The sequence below is a fragment of the Corylus avellana genome, chromosome ca11 (genome assembly GCF_901000735.1).
Source record: "Corylus avellana chromosome ca11, CavTom2PMs-1.0".
Classification (NCBI taxonomy): Eukaryota; Viridiplantae; Streptophyta; class Magnoliopsida; order Fagales; family Betulaceae; genus Corylus; species Corylus avellana.
In genome coordinates this window covers 917080-937244 of record NC_081551.1, presented here as the reverse complement: position 1 = coordinate 937244, position 20165 = coordinate 917080, and the positions used below count along the sequence as shown (strand labels likewise).

Below are 20165 nucleotides of genomic sequence, written 5' to 3'. Positions count from 1 at the left end.
CAGAAAATCTTAACGGAATGGGCAAAGTGGAAGGAAACAAAAGTTGGATACATCAAAGTAAGAGCTTTTTAACAATGTGGGGTGTCTGCAAAAACTGCGAAAGTATAGAAGAGGTAAGTAAAGTTTCCCCTATTTTTTTATATTTTCTTTCAATCTTTTTTTGTTTTTCTTCTTTCAATCTTGTTAACTCATAAAAAATACTTTTTATTCATAACATTAAAATAATTTATCTAAAATAATATATTTTTTTTAAATTAACCTAAAAAATTGAATCATGACAGTAATTGAACAGAGCTGCGACGATGGTCCAACAAAATCCCAATTGCAGTTAGGTTATGGTTTGGCAGAGATCCGATGACGGTTTGATAGTAGTCCGACGAACTTCAACAATTTGAGAATGAGAAGTTCAAACTCAAAATATAATTTACGGTTTAAAAAAAATTAATCATTTTATAAAAAAAAAAAAATTCGGTTAAATCGAAAAAAAAGTTGGTTGATTATTATTTCATTGCACCAATAACCAAAAACTTTGTAATATATTTTTCAAAACTTATTTTACACCAAAACAAATGAATTTTTAAATTTACGGTGGAGTTACACAATTACCCTTTCAAATAGGAAACAATATTAGCGAAAATAGGAAATAATATATTAATCCAATCGTCGATTCCCCATATACCCTCTGACTCTCTCACTCGGAGCTTTCGCCGCCGCTTGTTATACGGATGACACGCCACCCGCCACCCCACGCCACCGACCCTGAGAACCAGAACAACCGCCATATATCCCAAACTCAGTATATATAACACACACACGCTCTCTCTCTCTTCCCCCTTAGAAATGGCTAACCAATCACTGAAGCGTATCTTCCATAATATTCGTAAGTGCCCTCTTCTTTGTTCAAAGCTCTGTTTTTTTTTTTTTTTGTTGGGCCGTGATGCTGTATAGTTCAAAGTCTTTAGATTTCTTAATTTGTTGTAGTTCGTGTTTTGTTCTCTATGTTAATTTGTGGGTGCGGAGGGATGATTTGTAAGAAGTAAAGTCCTGGAATACGTTATAGAACGATAATGTTACGAGAAACACCAAGCAATTTAGTATTTAAGATGGAACCCTAAATTGTTGGGAAGATAAGCATGAAGTCTCTAATATGTTCGGAAACTATTTAACCCAAAAAAGTTTTAAGCTAATGGGTTTTAGTTTGTTATATCAACCATTCGTGCTCTGATAGTAACTGAAAGGTTTCTATTGATTGAAAATAAGGAAATAAAAGGAAAAAGGGACAAATAGATGGCTTTGAATGCCGACCTCTAATTTATCACTTCGTGAGGATCAACCTTGAATTGCCTTAGGAAAAATTATGTTTTTTCTTCATTCAATTGCCAAACGGCATCTACACTGAATTTTTTGAATAAAGCATGACTTATTTAGGTAAGAAAATCTAGGTTAGCTTTACTAGAGAATAGTTTATTAGGGAAATAGAATCAAAATATGTTGATACAGGCATACAGCTTAAAAACAACATTTCCCTCAAGGTTGATTATGTTGGGACACTGCTAACCCATCAAACTTAAAACTAATATTATATCAAATTGTACGCGCATCTGTATTTCCAATAGTCTCCTCAGAGTCTAATTCCATATTGGTTATACTCTCAACAACAGTCGGACAAGTGGGGAATGTTGGGATGAACCAGGAAAGTTTGGGTAGAGCCCAGATGTAAATGTTGGATTCAGAACCACTCTATTATGGGAGCTATCTATGTGTGGTTTGATCTATTTTACCATGGGAAAAATAGATAAGAAAGCCAGGAGAATTTTTCACTCCATCGTACACTTAACACTTTTCCTATTGAATATCTTGTAATGGTCCTTTTATAGGTTTATTTGTGTGGGTTTTGTGGGCTTATATGTTTTGATTCATCGTGTTTCCGGTCCAACTGAAAAGGAGACCCTGTCCTGGATTGACTTGTAATTGACGCATGTGCATCTTCCATATTCTAATTGGAATGGGCAGCCATTGTCTATCTTTTTGTACACAACCATTAGCTCTATTACACTTGTTGGGGAGATAATGTGTGTAAATTCAATTATGTTGTATTATCTATTCACTCCAATATAAATTTGGGAAAATAAATTTTGAATTTACATGAGTATAGGATCTAGTATGCTAAAGATTTAGGGTTCTCTTGTTTCTTTGAATGATAATTTTTTTGTTTATTAATGTCGTGTTTTTTGGCAGGTTGTACTAAATTTTTTTTGAAGAGACAGGGGATGTATCAGAGTTATGTGTATAGTCTTCTTAATAGGTTTCAGTTGCAACGGTCAAAAGTTGATATGGTAGAAGCAGATATATTGAAAGAAGCAAAGGATGCACCTCAAGTTTCTTTCAAGTCCAAAGTTGAGAGGGCAATTGGCAATGATTCTAGTCTCAGCAAACACAGTTCTGATAATGATCTGAGCGATAGAAAGTGGAGGCTAGAGCTTGCTTGGCTCACAAAAGCTCTTGAACCAGCTCTGCAGTTGTGTAGGTGGGCTCTGCCAACAGGTCTGTTAATGTTACATTGTGTTCTTCATCATTATGGTTTTGCTTGTGGAATGGCATTCATTTGGCTTACTATATGAATTAGTCATGGCACTATGGTGGAGTAAGTCAATTTTTTCCAACTTTGGGACTTTGGTACAAGCATCTAAGAGTAGATGACTAAATTAACAACCTAATGCCATTCTTAAAATTGAAGGAACGGAAGTTGAGTGGTAACTCTTTTAATATCCATGCTGGTCATGTAGACTGATTCTACATTTGAAATTTGCAGGAGATGGATTTGGAAACAAATCCCCACCTACTAGTCGATCTCTTACAGAAATCATTGCAAGCATTCAACGCAGTAAGATTGGGGTCCAGGATTGGAGCTTGAGCGATCTTACCATTGGACTATATCTTATCTATCTTCGTCAAGCATCTACAAATCCATTTGAAGATGTTAAGGGCGTTCAGATCTCATCAGATTCAGTTGTAAATTCTATACCCTTGTTATGTTATTGATGAATATATGCATATCCTCACTCAATGAATGTTATTTTTCTTGTTTCCCATTTATGTACTTGTTTAAGAATTTTGTCTCTGCAATCCAAAGTTCTATTAGGTAATGATTTCTTAATCTAGGTGCAAGATCTCATCTACCACCTGGAGTTAGCAAAAGGTTGTTATAAGGGTAATGCTGCGGCTCTTGCAAGGATCAGCATGATTCGAGAAAGTAATGTTTTGAAGTTTGTAAACGATTCCAGCCTGATGAGGCCTGGATATTATGTTGGGATTGATACCCGTAGGAAACTTGTAATTCTTGGAATCCGTGGCACTCAGACTGTCTATGACCTTATCACTGACATTGTTTCTTCGAGTGATGAAGAAGTGACATTTGAAGGTTATTCCACCCACTTTGGGACTGCTGAAGCTGCTCGTTGGTTTCTTAGTCATGAGATAGGAACCATTAGAAAGTGCTTGGAGAAATATAAGGTGGCCAACAGTAAACTTTATCTGAAAACAGATGTAGTTTTTTTTTTTTTTTTTTTTATCATCCATTTTTTCATTTTGAATTAACGGTTACCTTGATATCATTGTAGTGAGCCTAATTTATCAACAGGGATACAGGTTAAGGCTTGTGGGTCATTCTCTTGGAGGTGCTACAGCTTCTTTACTAGCAATAATGCTCCGTAGAAAGTCATTTGAGGAGCTTGGATTTAGCCCTGACATTGTTTCTGCCATCACATATGGCACTTCACCTTGTGTCTCCAGAGAACTTGCTGAAAGTTGCTCTGATTATGTTACAACGGTTGTTATGCAGGTGGGTGGATGCATTTGACAATCTGTTGGTTATGTTTTTCGGAAGATGCAAATCTTTTTGAGTTTTTATAAAAATTATTGTTTTAGCAGTTTCTCTTGTTTTATCTGTCGTGTTTCTGTTCTCTTATTGCCTCTCGTTTTTCCTTGTGTTCAGGATGATATTATTCCTAGGTTAAGTGTAGCTTCTCTAACAAGGCTGAGGAATGAAATCCTTCAAACTGATTGGTAAGCTTTATCTAGCATGTACAGAAGCTACTGTCTTCCTAAAATCCAGTACGCTCATGAATTAAGATGTCCCTTTTGGGAATAAGGGCATCTGTCAAGGAATTATTTCACGTTTGGAACTCAATTGTTAAAGGGCATGTCTATTTTTCTTAGGCTCTAAATTCTCAAGGAAATGCAAACTTTTTAGTTTCAATTATTTATGAGTTAGACCTCGCAATTTGGGATTAATGCTTTTTGGAATTTTGTAATCAATATCATAAAATAGAACATCTTTATTAATTTTTTTTTTTCTTTTCTAGTTTTACTTATCAAATTTTTTTTTTTTTTTTTAATGGAAATGAAAAAGTTCATACACTGCATTTTCGAGGCCTAGCTTGTGGTTTCATTGCCATTGTGAAGGCAAATTAACTAAGTTAGTATTCAAGGGGCTTAACTTATTTTAAAAATCTATTTCAAAATTTCCTCCTTGGGTAAACCCTAGATTTTCAGATAAACTTTATGTTATTTTTTCTTAAATGATCTCATCCTTGTCTATTGCCTTATAGCTTCTCATCAAACTGAATTAAGTATTCCAATGATCTGCTGGTCATTAATAGCTGCCATAACTACAAGTTTGAACATAATTTAGTAGGCACCTAAACATAAACCAATCAGTTTAGTAGGCAACAGTTATTCATTTGAAAGTGTCCTTACCAGTATCTGTCAGTTTCCTTTTAAAGGTATCTACTAATATTCTGATGAGGTAGTTGGTAACCACTTTAAGCAGTTTTTAATATCAAGGAATTTTTTTTTTAGAAAAAAAATTCCTTAAATTCTAATCACTAGGTTCTCTGTATATACAAGGTAGCTTCTTTTGTTTCTGTCATCACTTTTATATGCATGGTAATGGAGAGGGATTTAAGGAATTTTTATTCTTTGTATTTTTACAGGATGAGTTTGGTTGAGAAGGAAGACTGGAAAAATGTAATAGATATGTTTACAAATGCAAAGCAGGTTGTGTCTTCGGTGCAAGATGTGGCTTGGAAACTTGCTGATTATGCAAATTTCAGGAACAAAAGAACTTCTTTTGGTAAGCTTGCCCTGAACTGCCCCCAAGGTTTCCAACTTTCCACACACACACACACACACTCTTATATATGTATATATGTATAATCATATATTCATATATATATATATATATAAAAGCCAAGTTTTGACGTAGAGAGTGTTTAGAATTACGACACGTGTCCTAAACCCATGTTTTAGAGAGTGCATATAATTGCAACACTTGGCGTTATAAAGAATGAACAAGTTTTGTGCATTTAAAACCTAGAGGTTTTATTCGTAATGCATTTAATTATTTTAATGAAGAAAACAAAAGGTTCTGAAATTTTCTCTCTCTCTCTCTCTCTCTCTCTCTCTTTATTTGTAATATATTTAATTGTCTTAATGAAGAAAACAAAATGTTCCCAAATTTTCTCTTTCTCTCTCTATTTTTCTTTTTATCTTCTCTTACTTTCTGTTTTCGTTTGTGTCCCTTATATTTTTTTCAAATTTATATATTATTTTTATTCAAATATATATAAAAGCCGAGTTTTAACGTAGAGAGTACTTAGAATTACGACACGTGTCGTGAACCCATGTTTTAGAAAATGCCTATAATTGCGACACATGGCGTTTTAAAGAATGAACAAGTTTTGAGCACTTAAAACCCAGGGGTTTTATTTGTAATGCATTTAATTATTTTAATGAAGAAAACAAAAGGTTCCGAAATTCTCTCTCTCTCTTTATATATCAATATTGTGAGACAATTAAAATGTAGGAATTTTATTTGTAATATATTTAATTGTCTTAATGTTTAATTGTCTTAATGAAGAAATATTATTTGTATTGAAATAAGATAGATGATTTATTTGATTGCATTAAATCTTGATTGAAAGACCAATTTTTTTAAAGAGTAAACCGATTTTTTAACTCATTATTTTAAAAATTGAACGGTTCATATTTTTTCTCTCTCTATCTCTCTTTTTTTCCTCTCTCTCTCTCTCTCTCTTTTATCTCTACAAGTCATTCACTCTCATTCCACATCTCTCTCACCGGTTCATATCTCTCTCTCTCTCCTTTTTTTTCCTCTCTCTCCACGTCTCTCTCTCTCTCTTAATTTCAAAGAAAACAACATCTCTCTCCCTCCACTCTCCAACATTAATATCTCTCCTCTTTTTTATCTCCATCTCTATCTTTCTCTTTCTCCACTCTCCAACATTAACAAAAACATAATCTATTGGCCTAAAAATTCAAATTGGAGGTAATTATTCTTCTTAACCTTTTTTTTTTTTTTTTTTCTTCAGACCAACAATGTTTTAACATATTCTAATTTATATAAATTAAACTAAAATTAAAAGTCTTATGTTTTAATTCATTTGAATGGTTATAGATTTTTTTTTTTTTGTGTGTGTAATTTACTCGGATTTTCAAGCATATTTTTAAGGTTTTTTTTTTTTTTTTTCTCTCTCTACTTTTGAAAGCAATATTATTTTGCCTTTTATTTTTAATATTCATAATTATATAGGTTTTATTTGTATTGAAATAAGATAGATGATTTATTTGATTGCATAAAATCTTGATTGAAAGATTTTGTTTTATTTTGTATTCATAAATTTTTTCTCTCTCAAATATTGAGAATTATGTGAATTTTATTTGTATTTAAATATAACCTTTAGCATGTCTTTTTATTGAAAGAGTGATAATTGATTTTTTAACATGATTATTTTAGCCTGTAATTAATAAAAAAAAAATGAAGATGCGTTTAAGTTTTAAAATCAAAGATAATAAAGAACCCTGCGCATAACACGAGTTATATGCTAGGGTATCTATGTATAAATAGATACATAGATACTTCTTCTTCACTTTTGTAGAGGTAACCAAAAAGAATTTTCCTTCCAAAATGCTTCTTCTTCATTTTTGTAGAACGCTTATCATATCATTTTTTGATTTATCTTTGTGTATCTATGTATAAATTCTTCACGAGTGTAAATTAATTATTTTTATGTTTGTTTCTCTAGAAAGTTTCATTGTATTGAAATATAATAGGTATCACACCAATAAGATTTTATGTTTTAATTCATTTGAATATTTTATTAGATTTTGTTTTTTCTTCGTTTTGTGATTTACTCAAATTTTCTAACATTTTTTGGAAGTGTTGAAAGAAATTTATTTGATTGCATTAAATATTGAGTGAAATGTGTGTTTTATTTTGTATTAAAAAGAAGTAAGAAGATTTTGTTTATTTTACTCTGTATTTTTTCTAAAATGATTAGAACTTTATGGATTTTATTTGTATTACAATATAATAAATATCACATCAACAATATCAGAGTTTCCTACTAACTTTCTATTAATATTTTGATCATCAGAATTCAAGTTTCCTTCTTGCTATTTTTATTTTTTATTTTATACTTTTCATTAAGTAGATGTTTGGTATATTTCAAAAAAAAAAAAAAAAAAATACATGTTCAGTACAGTAATTTACTGGTGTATAACCTTTAGTATGTATTTTCACACACACATTTTAACTTATAATAAAAAGTAAGATGAGATGCGTTTAAGTTTTGAAATTAAATTATAATGAAGAATCCCGTGCATAGCGCGGGTTACATGCTAGTATTGTGTTAAATCTCAGTCAACCATAACTTTAGATTATGCCATCTGATGGCCTAGTGATATTCTTAATTGACAAGTATTTATCTTTATGGTTCTGTGATCAGTTCTTTTGCTCCAAACGTTAAGTCTGTGTCTGGAATCCCTAGTTCCATATAAGTTGATGTGGGATTTTTTTTTTTTTTTTTTTTTTTCTGAGTACATATTGATTTTCAGAGTACATATTGAGCTGTATTTTCGGAGTACATATTGATTTTAGAAGCCAAGTTACAGAATTTATTTCAGTGAAGTCGAGCTGCTTATTTTACAATAATCAATCTCAACTGTCTGATTCTTACATACATATTTACATCCACATGTACGTACACATGTATATATAATCTCACTTATAGACTTATCAAAAAAAAATATATAATCTCACTTATAGTCTCCTTACTAAACTGCCAAATTTTGTGTTAATGTTTGCACAGACGGGTCCTTCAGAAGGGAGTCACCTGCTGCACCTGTATTCCCTTCAACCTCCAAAACAGCAAAAGAGCATGCTGTTGTCATGGAAAAGGAAGGAGCTAACCCTATGTTGTCTGAAGAGTTATTCGTGCCAGGGACTGTTTTTTATCTAAAGAGGAATGCAGACACTCAGGCTGGCATCAGCAGGGAGTTTTTCACACTCTGGAAGAGACATCCAGGCGAACATTTTCAGAGGATAGTGCTCTCAAGCAACGTAATTTCAGACCACAAGTGTGATACCCATTACTTTGCTTTAAGAGATGTACTTAAAGGTCTGCCAGAGCCTGATGACGAGGGTATTTCCAGATGAATAGAAGCATAATGCTTGATGATGAGTAATCCTCTGCAAAGACAAATTATACTAACTAGTTTTTGTACAAAGAATTTGTTTGTAGGATAATTTATTCTTTTATTATTATAGGTCACTTTTGGTTTTGTGTAATCATTATAATCAGTATTAGTGATGTAATTTTGATCCCATTCCTGAAAAACTCTGCAAGGATACTTGGCCAATAATAGTGATGTAATTTGGCAATTTGCCCCTCCAAAAATTTCTTCAATCTACTTTGTCTATTTAATCATTTAAATCCCACTCACGGGTGTCTCTATATCTCAGTGGAGAATCTGCTGCTGCTATCGTGCTTGGGTTTTTCAGGAGCTGTTTGTTTTATGTCAGCAACGGCTGTGGCAAGTAATATAAACTGGAAGCCACAAAGAGCTGAATGAATGCCCTACACCACTGGAAAATGCTTGGATAGTACGGCTTTTATTACAATACTTTACAAGCTCGAGTGGCAGTTTAGTACAATACTTTACAAGCTTGAGTGGCAGTCAAGTGGTGTCTTATGTGCAAAAGTTAAACAACAAAATTTGACGGGTGAAGTCAATTAGTTAGTAGTTGATATGGTAAGTGTTATATAGGCTGACCGTCAAGTTGTAAAAGACTAGTAGTAAAAATTATAGTATCTTGGCAGCACTTTTCACCATTTGATGAATGTCCCTCCCTAAGTCAAATCTAGTGTTCTTTGTACTAAATCTTATAATAAAAAATGTAGTCACTGCCATGTAAAATCATCATTCATATTGTCAAAAAAAAAAAAAAGTAGGCCGGGGAGACTAATTGTGGCTATCCTACCTAGGTGTGACCATAGTAGCACCTACCCCGCTGGGAGCTGCACAGAAGAGGCCTAGACAGTGGAAACAATAGGCGCTCCCTCGAATCTAACTAAGCCATTGCCTGACCCCAATCCCATTAGAACATCAATGAGAATCTAAGACGACTAATATTAATTAGGCATATATAAAGATTTTCTATTGCGAAGATTCGAACTTACACCCTAGTACATGCCATAACTACTTAAAAAATTTCTTAGACCATTGAGCCATCACCCTTAATGGTCACTCATATTGTCATTTATTTTGGCCAAATGTGGAACCAAACCCCATCAAAGTGTGCATCGCAACTCATTGTTGGAGTAAAAGGCCTTTGGCATTATTATGAATATTATCAACCCCTTTTTATGGTGTGGAAATGAATAGGATGCTTTGTCATATCACATTTAGGATTTAATATTATTGTATCCAACAGTGTAGATGATGCCATGTGATAAATATGTTAGCACTCTATTTAAAAATTCTAAATGGTGTAGTATTATTTATATTGTTAAATGCAGTAACATTAAATTTTGATCATAAAATAATTCATTTTTATTTCAAGTAAAATGAAGAATATCTTTATCCGGAATTGAGTGCGTCAGGTGAATGGGATAAAGCTCTAAATAGCAATGTCTTATTTTACAGGAAGATAAATGCAGTAAAAGACAAGCTTTTAGAAAGAAAGATAAGCTTTAGCACTAAAAGGTTAAGCTTTTTGTTATAACTTAATAATGGAGCTTTCCCACCATTACCTACCTTAATTAAAAAGGTGTCTGTAATCAAGAATTGGCTGTACTCTTTGCCACACCTATGGCAGCCCTAGGGTTTTATAGCATCCAAGGTAAAAGTAGAAACAAAATTCAAAAGGCAATCTACACTTTGGAATGTTCTCTTTGCTTCATATATGCCTTAGTTAGGCTGGCCCAAATCTTGGGGGTGAAAGCACTGATATAGGACCAAAGCGATGTGCTTAGAAATAGTGGGCGTGGCCCAATCTTAGAAGAACTGTGGAAGCATGATAGGGAGCTTGAACCAATGCTGTTCATCAGGTCAAGTTCTTTCCTTTTTTAATTTCATTTTTTAATTGGTAAAAGGATGAGTATGATTTGAATATTCTACTTGATGCTGATTGTCAAAAAAGAAAAAAGAAAAAGAGATTGCAAAAGATTAAGATGAATGCATCATGTGCTGTATTCATGTATGAATGACGGTGATGATCGGAATACTATAGCTTTTACTATAATTCCTTATAAAATTGTTGAGCAGTTCATATAAGTATCATGTAGTACAACATGATAAATTTGACAGATAAATTTAATTGTTTAGTGACTGATATGTCACATAAATTGTCATGTTAGTTTGTAAGAGACTTATAGTAAAAGCAGTAGTATTTCTAATATTATAAACATGTTTGGTAAATTTGCAATTGGGAACATGATTGAAACCTCATTTGAACCATGTTTATATGACATTGACATATTAAATTAAAGATATAGAAAAGATCTTTTGCTACTATACGCAACCAATTTGTGATTGATTCTAACACATTGCCAGCTCATTATTGAGCTGAGAAATAAGTTTTTTTTTTTTTTTTTTTTTGTGATTAAAAAAGTCATGCATTTGATTTTTCTTTGGGTCAATAAAAAGTATTGTACTTGAAAAGAGAAGTTATTAAGATATGATTGAAAATTCATAAAAATGATCAGAGGAGGGGGGGTGGGGGAGGTGGGGCTTCCATGTTCAAGAGCATGAAGACCAACATGAAATGTGAAGGAAACTTGTTTGAATTCAAATTATTATACACATTGAGACAAAGGAAGCTTCTTTGATCAATTAATTTAAATTAGAAAACTTCTAGTTTTAGTTTTGGACTCCTTGACCAGACTTCCCACATTGCTACTACATGTTAATTATCTGGTCAAATAATCCATCCAATGAGATTAACCTCTGTCAGCTTTTCCAAGGTTGTCTCCACCTGTGATTTAGCTTTCTTAAACATAAAGTTTTGATCAGATAATGTAAAGCCCTATAAAAAAAAATTATTAAAAAAAAAAAAGTTTTGGATACTACAGTTTTTAATAAATTATTCTTCATACAAATTTATATGACAGTTCACATCTTTTTTACGTAAACATTTTAGTGGTTGACATAGTAATGCGTGCACCTTATAAACTACCAAGTCAATATATTAAAAAAAAAAAAGAGAAAATTCTAGAGTAAAATAAATGCTAGAAACTACACTTTTATTCTATTTTGCTGATGTGATATTGTCAATCAATCCTTGTTAAGAATAAAAATTCAAGAGCTAATGGGCAGTGTGGTGTATAGCATCATATCACTCATATAGTAAAAATCGTAAAATAATAGTAGAAACCACATTTATATCTCACAACAATCTCACTCTTATATTTTTTTTAAATAAGGATTTGATCCAAGGGTTGGTTGGAACTTACACAATAGTAGTATAGGATAATTGTGGGATATCTCTTCAAAGTTCAAACTGTAATGCTAGAAACCAGTTTTTGAATTAGTTTCAACTGACCATTGAATAAGTTCTTGGTAAAATTAATAATAATAATAATCAAAAAGATTATTTGAAATTGCCACGTCAACTTTGTAAAATAACTGTAGGATAAAATTGCGGTATATATATATATAGTATATTGCTCGTCTTGAAAAACCCTTGTCATCAATTCCTTGACAAACAAAACAAACCCATAATACCCATCCCTCTCACAAATCTTCTATGACGTAGCCTCTTGATATGACAACCCCATTGTCCTCATTGATCTTGCTAAAAGATTAAATCAGTCCCTATATTAAGGCAAAGACTTTGAACGATTGTACCCCATTCGAACTACACCTAGTTTTAATATAAATGTGTAAGGAAATTTTGTCGTGTATACTAATATATGTGAAACATTTATTTATTTATTTATATATACTCCTGAAATATATATATTTGTTGTTTATGTTTCTCAATCATCAAGCTATGTAGGGATCAAATTAAGTCGGTGGTTGAAAGTCTAGAGTAACTTGTAAAAGTTGCATAAACATATATATATATGGTGTTATAAATATATATTGTATTAGAAATGCTCACCTCACCTCAATGTTTAATCTAAAAATCCTAACATATATATTAAACTGTGTTCTAGTTTGTCGTTTTAGTATAGAAATTTCTGGTTGTGTTTGAATATTACAAGGAAGTGCAGGACCAAAAAGAATGGAGGGGTTTTATTAGCTTTCTTCTAGATTGAGAACAAAAACTGGAATAAAAGAAACCCTAGATTTTATGTGGCAATCATCCATACACGTGCAATGGCCCCATATGCAACCTGGGTGTCGGCTTGACTGGTCTTAGTGGAATACTTGTCACCATCGTTTTCCGGCACCATCTTTTTCCATACAACCATACGTGTCCTTCCATTTTATTTTTAAGTGCCCTACCAAAGCATGTGTGATTCCTGCTTCATAGATTTTTTTTTTAATATGATTAATAGAGCATATATATATATATATATATATATATATATAACATCTGTTTTTAGAGCATATGATTTACGCATGCATTTTAAAAAGAGTAATGTTGAATTCAACATTTTTATTTTATAATTATCTAACAATGTTAACATGACACTCCAAATCAATTATTATATATATTTCATTTAACAATTACTAATCTAAGGGTTTGTTGGAAGTGTCATGCCAACCTTGCTTGATGAACGTTGGATAAAATTATAGTATCTAACATTTATATTTTAAAAATGCATGCCATAATCACATGCTTTAAAAACAAATATCAATTTAATAGATAAAAGTGTCTTCCAATCCAATTTCAAAAAAAAAAAAAAAAAAATAGAAAAAAGAAATCAATTAGAACTCGTTATTATTTTCCAAATATTAAAATTTTATCTAAAATAAGAAACACTAGAGATTGGAGTACATGGTATACCCAATTATATAGAAAGTGGTCTTAGATCATTATTAGTTTTTAAACAATTATTAAATACAATTAGAAATATCACATAAACATAGATATAACATCTATTTTACATTGAAGGGGAAAAAAAATCTATTTTACATTTTTGCAGTTTTTTATTTTTTAAATGAGTGATGTTAGCTAGAGATGCTACAAGGTTTTGTGCAAGTTCATTACAAACTTACATGATATTTAACGTTACCACGTTAGCTACTAAACAACTAAATAAAACTATCAAAATTTGTTGGTTAGTTTTTTTCACCCATATTATTGTATCATGTGGCATTCATGTAAGCAGCCAAGTTAGTTTGTAAGAAAATTATAATAAAAATTGTAGAATTCTAAGCACTAGATAATATTAAAAGGACAGAATTTTCCTTCAAAACTAGGTTTGATGAACTTCTTCCAACTCAGTGTATAAAAATGACATGTGTCCATTTTTTACATGTGAAATGCACATATTTTTTTTAATAGTGGGACAAAACTGAAATAAATAATATTAAAAACTCAAGTGCATTTTACATGTTATTAGAAAAATGGACACATGTCATTTTTATAGACTGAATTGGAAGAAGTTTCTCCAACCTAATTTAAAGGAAAACTCTGTCCACATTAAAATTGAAATGCTATAAACTACAGCTAAGTGCACCTTCAAATCTTACTCCTATGTTATTAGGCTGATTTGGCAATGATTATCGGTAATTTGATTTTTGATTTTTTTAACAGTGGTTGATGAGAACTACCACATCAATCAATTGAGATGAAATGTAGTATATAACATTACTCATATTAAAATACGAGTAATATTAACGTGTCAATAAAAATTAATTCTTAATTTTTTAAGAATATTAATTAAAAAGTTAATTTTTCTATTATATCATTATTAAATTATATTGCACTCGATAATAAGGTTACTCTTAAAAAACTAGATACATTTAACCTTTGAGCAAAGTATGACTCCTATTTTATCGTTTTCCAAACACATTCCAACTCCGAGCTGGTGGCGACGGGGACACGGCTCCCCGGGACCCACAGTCGTAAAAACTGGGGCCACACGTGCGGTGCGTCAGTGTTAAATCTGACCAATAGTATCTTTCTATTCGAAGCGTGCGCCTAGATCCCGAGGAATAACTAACGTACGTCCGTGTCTTAGTTTTTGTCTTGGTTCGTTTTGTTTTCTTTTTATTCTTTTGGCCTAGACTAGTTGTTTTTGATGATTTATTTTCCTTTTTTATTTTTTATTTTTTATTTTTTATTTTACATTCAAAATGCACGGGGGCAATTAGATTGACTATTCTATTTGACCGTAATAGCATAACCTAGATGACGAGAACTTTAATTAAAAATGAAGATTCATATTACAAGAATCAAACCTAAACCTTATTGTTTATCTAACCACGTAAAAATTGCCTTGATATGCCATTAATTCTCAGAAGGATTAAACTTGACAATGTGTAGGCTTTGATCCTTCATTCGAATTATATTGTTAGTGATACTATCACTTTATTATAAAGTTTTTATAAATTAATGTAACAGTTTATTTGACACTTATCACGTCAGCTACTAAACAATTAAACTTAAATGTAATTGATATAACAGTATCACGTCAGTTTGTAAGAAATTATAGTCAAAGTTCTAATACCCCAAGCATTTCCATTTTTTTTTTTTTTTTTGAGGGACCAAACATTTCCTTATTACTACACTAATCTTGGCTAGGTGGTTATTGTGAAAACAAATTTAAGATTTAGGTTTGAAGTCAAATAGATTAAATTAAGGGTAAAAATTAACTAGAAAGAAACCCTTCACCAACCCAAGATTTGGTTTATTTGGAAATTTTAATTAATATATTTATATGCATGTGAGTTTGATGTACTACGTACTATATATAATTATATTTTTCTTTGGGGGTTAATTAAGTTGATCTACTACTAAATGTTGCGTCATGCTTTCATTTTTTGTGGTCACAGGCGTGCATGTTTGGTTTTGGGTTCCATCAAAACCATGGCTGTCTGCAAGTGATTAGTTAAAGCAACTTGATACAAGAAACATAGTATTGTATTTATTTGATTACTTAATTATTCATTGTCCACCGGAAGATCTTTGAATTAAAAGATAAGGTTCTTTTTTTTTTTCTTAAAAAAAAAAAAAAAAAAAATACCCAATAAGTTAAGTGGCCTTTCGATTTTATTTATTTATTTTTGTCTCTTTGCTCTTTGTGCATAAAGAGTTTAGTACCAGAGGATTAGGATTTACAGTAATTTAGACAATAATTATGAAAGAGTTCATAGGAAATTCACATGTTTGAATAAATGATTATGTAACTCAAAATTTATTTAAACACGTAATTCCATATGAACTCTCTTAATTGTTGTTTATATTGCTCGAGAAGCAAAGTACTCATAAAGGTTTTTGGAGGTTGAAAAGCTCTTGATAAAAATTGGATGATTGATCGTTGAAAGTGTATCCATATGCAGGGAAAATCATCTTTGCTAGTGATTTACATATATACCAGTTTGTGTTGGTTTAGTTTAGATTAGAAATTTGTTTTTGGGATGAGTGCCATTGTGCATGAAGAGGCTTGCCGTTTTTTTTGACAATGATGCAAATGGTTAATTAATTTGTGCCGAATCTCTGAGGAAAATTTGTTTTCTAGGAATATAATATTGAGTTACTAGAAAGTTATATAATATTTAGTTTTGACAAAATAAAAAGTGATAAAAAAAAAAAGTACATCTATATATATCCATAGAAAAAGGTGTATTCACTCGAGTACCAAAAAGAAAATGTTTGGATACTACAATTTTCTTAGAGCATTCTAATCCCACTAAGCAAATGTTAATTTGGTTATCTGTACGTTAAAATGGGAGTAAAAAGAGTTGTATTCGGCTCAATAATTTGAAGAAATATTTGGTGAGATGTTACAATATTCACTAAATTTGGTGAGCACGTTCACTCATAAATGTAAAATAAATATTTTTTAATCTCTAAATTTCTCTCTCCTCCCAATAAAGAATAAAAAAACTCTAGAGAACGAATATTTAAATGGATATTGAAAGTGGGTAGCTAAAATAGAGGGCAGGATGAAAGAGCACTCACAATGGAGTAGCCAAATTTTTATGCAAAATGGCTCATCAAAACTCATTTTATCTAGTTTAGCTAATAAATTTTTAAAGGTCTCCTACATCCAATTAGTTATATTTTTATCTATATCATTTAAATAATTTTTTTAAAATTTTTTTTTTATAAGGATTGTATTTTTCCTAAAGATCATATTTTTCAACTTTTGGAAAAAAAGAGATGTGGAGAAAGAAATAGTAGGAGAAAGTTTTGGGAAAAAGAGAAAACATGTGAGAAAATAAATAAATAAATAAAAAAAATGGCTCCCGAGAAAAGTGGTTACATGTACCATTTTTTTTGGTTTATCCAATAAAATATCCATTTTGCATTTTTTTCCCGCTAATCCAATGTGTTTGGGTTTACAAATCTTGGGTGGGGTTTACAAACTGATTAACCATTTTTTAGATAAAAGTATTGTTTTATTCTCCATTGTGATGTGTTCTAATTATTTTGAAAAAGTTGATAGCTAAAATTATAATTAAAAAAAAAAAAACTAGTGATTTTTTATAGCTAAAATGAAGAGAGAATTTGCTAAGTTGGATGTGAATACTCTTACAAATTCATGTGATAGTCCACATTTTATGAAAATAAGCATTGCGTGATAGTCTACATTTTAGTTGCTAAAATGTAGACTTGTCCCCTCGATAAACATGATAAGTGTTATGTAGTTTGTCACTTGATAATTCATACTTTAGTGACTAACGTAATAAGTACCATGCACATAAATTGTTATGTCAATTTATAAAAAACTTAATAGTAAAAACTATATAACTTGTAACATCACTCCTAATGAAAAACCGATGTATGAGACACTTTTACCTATTTATGAGTTCTTTCTTTTTAAAGGTAGAATTAGGAAAAAAAAAAAAAGGGCGAGAAAGGAAATTGCGTTTGATTTGTATAGAAAGTCACAATGACATGTTTCAAATCTCTAAAGTATTTTGAACCATATGATGCTCTCTTTGTACATCTTGTACAATAAATTTGTCTAAGGCTCACTCAAGCACCCTACTATATGAAAATAATTCTCTAAAATCAGTTACATGACGAGCATCCAAACTATATGCAAAAGCCTTTCCTTAAAATGGGTCATTTTCCTAAAAATGAAATATCACCATTGCTCTCTCTCTCTCTCAAAATCTCTCTATATATAGTTTTTTTCTCTCAACAAATTTATTGATTTAAGCATTAAAGTATCCATCGGTTTTTTAGCCTTTTTTTTTTTTTTTTTTGCACGAGCATTTTCTTGGTCCGACTATTCAAAAATCTGCTCGAATATTAATATATATAAATGAAAGTGGTGGAGCATAGTGACTGCATAGATATCTGGAGCATGCCAAGCACTTTGTTTGAACAATTATTATCATGGAGACCAAATGGAAGGTGGGACAAGCAAGTTTGAGCTAAAGACATAAGCAGACATGCAACGCCTGCATGTTTAGCTTAAGTAATACAACATTTTGGACTTGTTTTTGGTGGACCTACTGAAAAAGAGGATATAGTGGAAGGGGCTTGGCTGGATGTAGCATATGTTATTATTATTATTATTATTTTATTTTTATTTTGGGTAAGCATATATAATTTAATTGGTTGCGAGTCTTGTGACAATGTGCACTTATATTTATACATATCTTTATTTTCCGCTTCGGCTCGAGTACGGAGGACCCTTTTGCATAATCTCCTTAAATTTTTAGGACAAATTGTTAAATTAGTATATGTGGTTTGACTTTGTAGCAAATAAAGTTTTGGGGTTTCAAAATGAACAAGTAACTCCCTATATTATGCTTGTGTGACAGATAAATTCCTTCGTACAAATTCAATTCATTTTTTTTACAGAGTCCTTATGAAATTACAAATTTATCTTTAAATAAAAATTTATTAAAAAAAGAAAGAAAGGGATAGAGTGGTTGGCCACCCCATAATCAACAAGAGGGGCGGCCGACAAGGTTCGAATTTGGGGGTCGATTGTAGGGGTACGTTGTCGACCAATCCAGCCAATACTATATATATATATATATATATATATATATATATAAAATAAAAAAAAAATTCTATTTGATGATAAATTTGTAATTTTAAGCATACTACATGAAGTTATTTATTCATTTTAAAATCTTGTAAATTTATTTATCATAAGGTCAAACCACAAGAACCAGTTTAACAATTTTTTCTAATTTTCATTACCTCCACGAAGTGGCATATCACCCTCTTGGAATAGCCTTTAGTTATATTCCAATAAAAACACTCAAAAGTTGTATGAAAATGGCCCACATTTCTTGCTTCTAGGAATGATAACCTCATATATAGACTTATAGTTATAGTGGTCTATTGGCTATAACAATAATATGCTAAAACCTAAGATCTATGCCTGATGTGAGTGTTGGCAGCATCTTAATTCATATGATCATAGCACTATTTCATTTTTAGAACATGTCAATAAAAGTTTTTTATATTTTTTCCTTTTAAAAAGTTATGCGGGTTTGCCGTTGCCGACGAAGTTTCTCTTAAATTTTTTTGTTCGAATTGCATGTAATTTGAGTAGAAAAATTAAAAGACAGGTGGGTGGACAACCTATTTGCCTAGAACATGTAAATCTTATACTCCGAACCATTTGGAGCATGCGAGTCTCAGAATGTCCTTTATATTTTTCTCCCCGAATTAATGCTCGGACAGCAAATTTCAAGAAATCTGATCTTTGATTTACCTACTTCTAATTGGGCACGATTGATGGGAAAAGAAAAACAAACTCAAGGAAAACAGGACATAAAATTTGTGTTGCTCCAAATATAATTTGAACTCATGTGTCTTGAAATGGGAGGACATCAAATCATCCGACAGAACAATGCTCTGACAGGATGCATTCTTTGTAAGATTCAAAGTTTTAAACAGGGTTTAGGTAAAGTGATTATAATTAGGTTTTTGTGTCTGTTGATTTATTCTCTTTATTTCTGGAAGTGCTCCTAACCTGGCATGTTTTATTATAGCAACTAAATAAGTGTCGTGTCGAAAGAAGAAGACGAAGTTATTCTAGTAGGTTTTCTTTTATTCCTTTTGGAAAGAAATACACAAAAAAAGGTACCTTTGGAATGCAAAAAGGCCATTGAGGAGTGTTTTAAATTTGTAAGCTAGAAATAAAGTTGAGACACATGAGTTTAAATTGTGCTCTTTAAAGATTGGTTGAGCCCCTCCTACATTATTGACTAAAGGTGATTATTATTTAATGATACCCCCATTAATTAACATGCTTTCTTGTCTCCAAAGATCATTCTTTTCTTTCATGCTCAAGTGGCCAACAAAGTACACATGACTCAAAGGCATTCTCCACTGTAGGGAATAGTGGCTGCCAATGAGGTTCATCAAGCAAAACCCCTGTTGATACGTCCAACCGTGTTGTCCAGTAGTGGTCATAGGTTAGCCTTCTCATCATCCTATGCTAATCTTGCATCTTTCACATTATCATTAGGATGTAGATTTGTTTTATTAGGGTCTCAAAATGTGTCAACTTCGGATAGTATTTAAGCATGAATATAAAATAATATAAGCTGATCATAATTCGACTCTTGGCTATTTAATTAAACGGATCAAACCCTTCAACCCTAATCCACTAATTTCGTATTAAATTTGAGTCGAGTTCACGGATCGTGTCAAAAATTGTCAGTCATATATTCTTATATACTCATGTGAAGAGTGAAAATGCTTAATC

At 31.5% G+C, this 20165-nt stretch overlaps 1 protein-coding gene across 2 annotated transcripts; it reads left to right on the top strand.

The window, feature by feature from the left end:
• Positions 1 to 665: 665 nt before the first annotated feature.
• Positions 666 to 8789, top strand: LOC132165767 (uncharacterized). 2 transcript variants are annotated; one of them, XM_059576447.1, is made up of 8 exons: positions 666 to 880; positions 2239 to 2544; positions 2813 to 3009; positions 3163 to 3513; positions 3641 to 3841; positions 3995 to 4065; positions 4995 to 5134; positions 8172 to 8789. In XM_059576447.1, the coding sequence occupies exons 1-8, from the start codon at positions 841 to 843 to the stop codon at positions 8516 to 8518; spliced, it is 1653 nt and encodes a 550-aa protein (XP_059432430.1). In that variant the 5' UTR covers positions 666 to 840; the 3' UTR covers positions 8519 to 8789. The 2 variants fall into 2 exon arrangements, with proteins under 2 accessions (XP_059432430.1, XP_059432429.1); XM_059576446.1 differs by having other exon boundaries at positions 2813 to 3012.
• The last annotated feature ends 11376 nt before the right edge of the window (positions 8790 to 20165 follow it).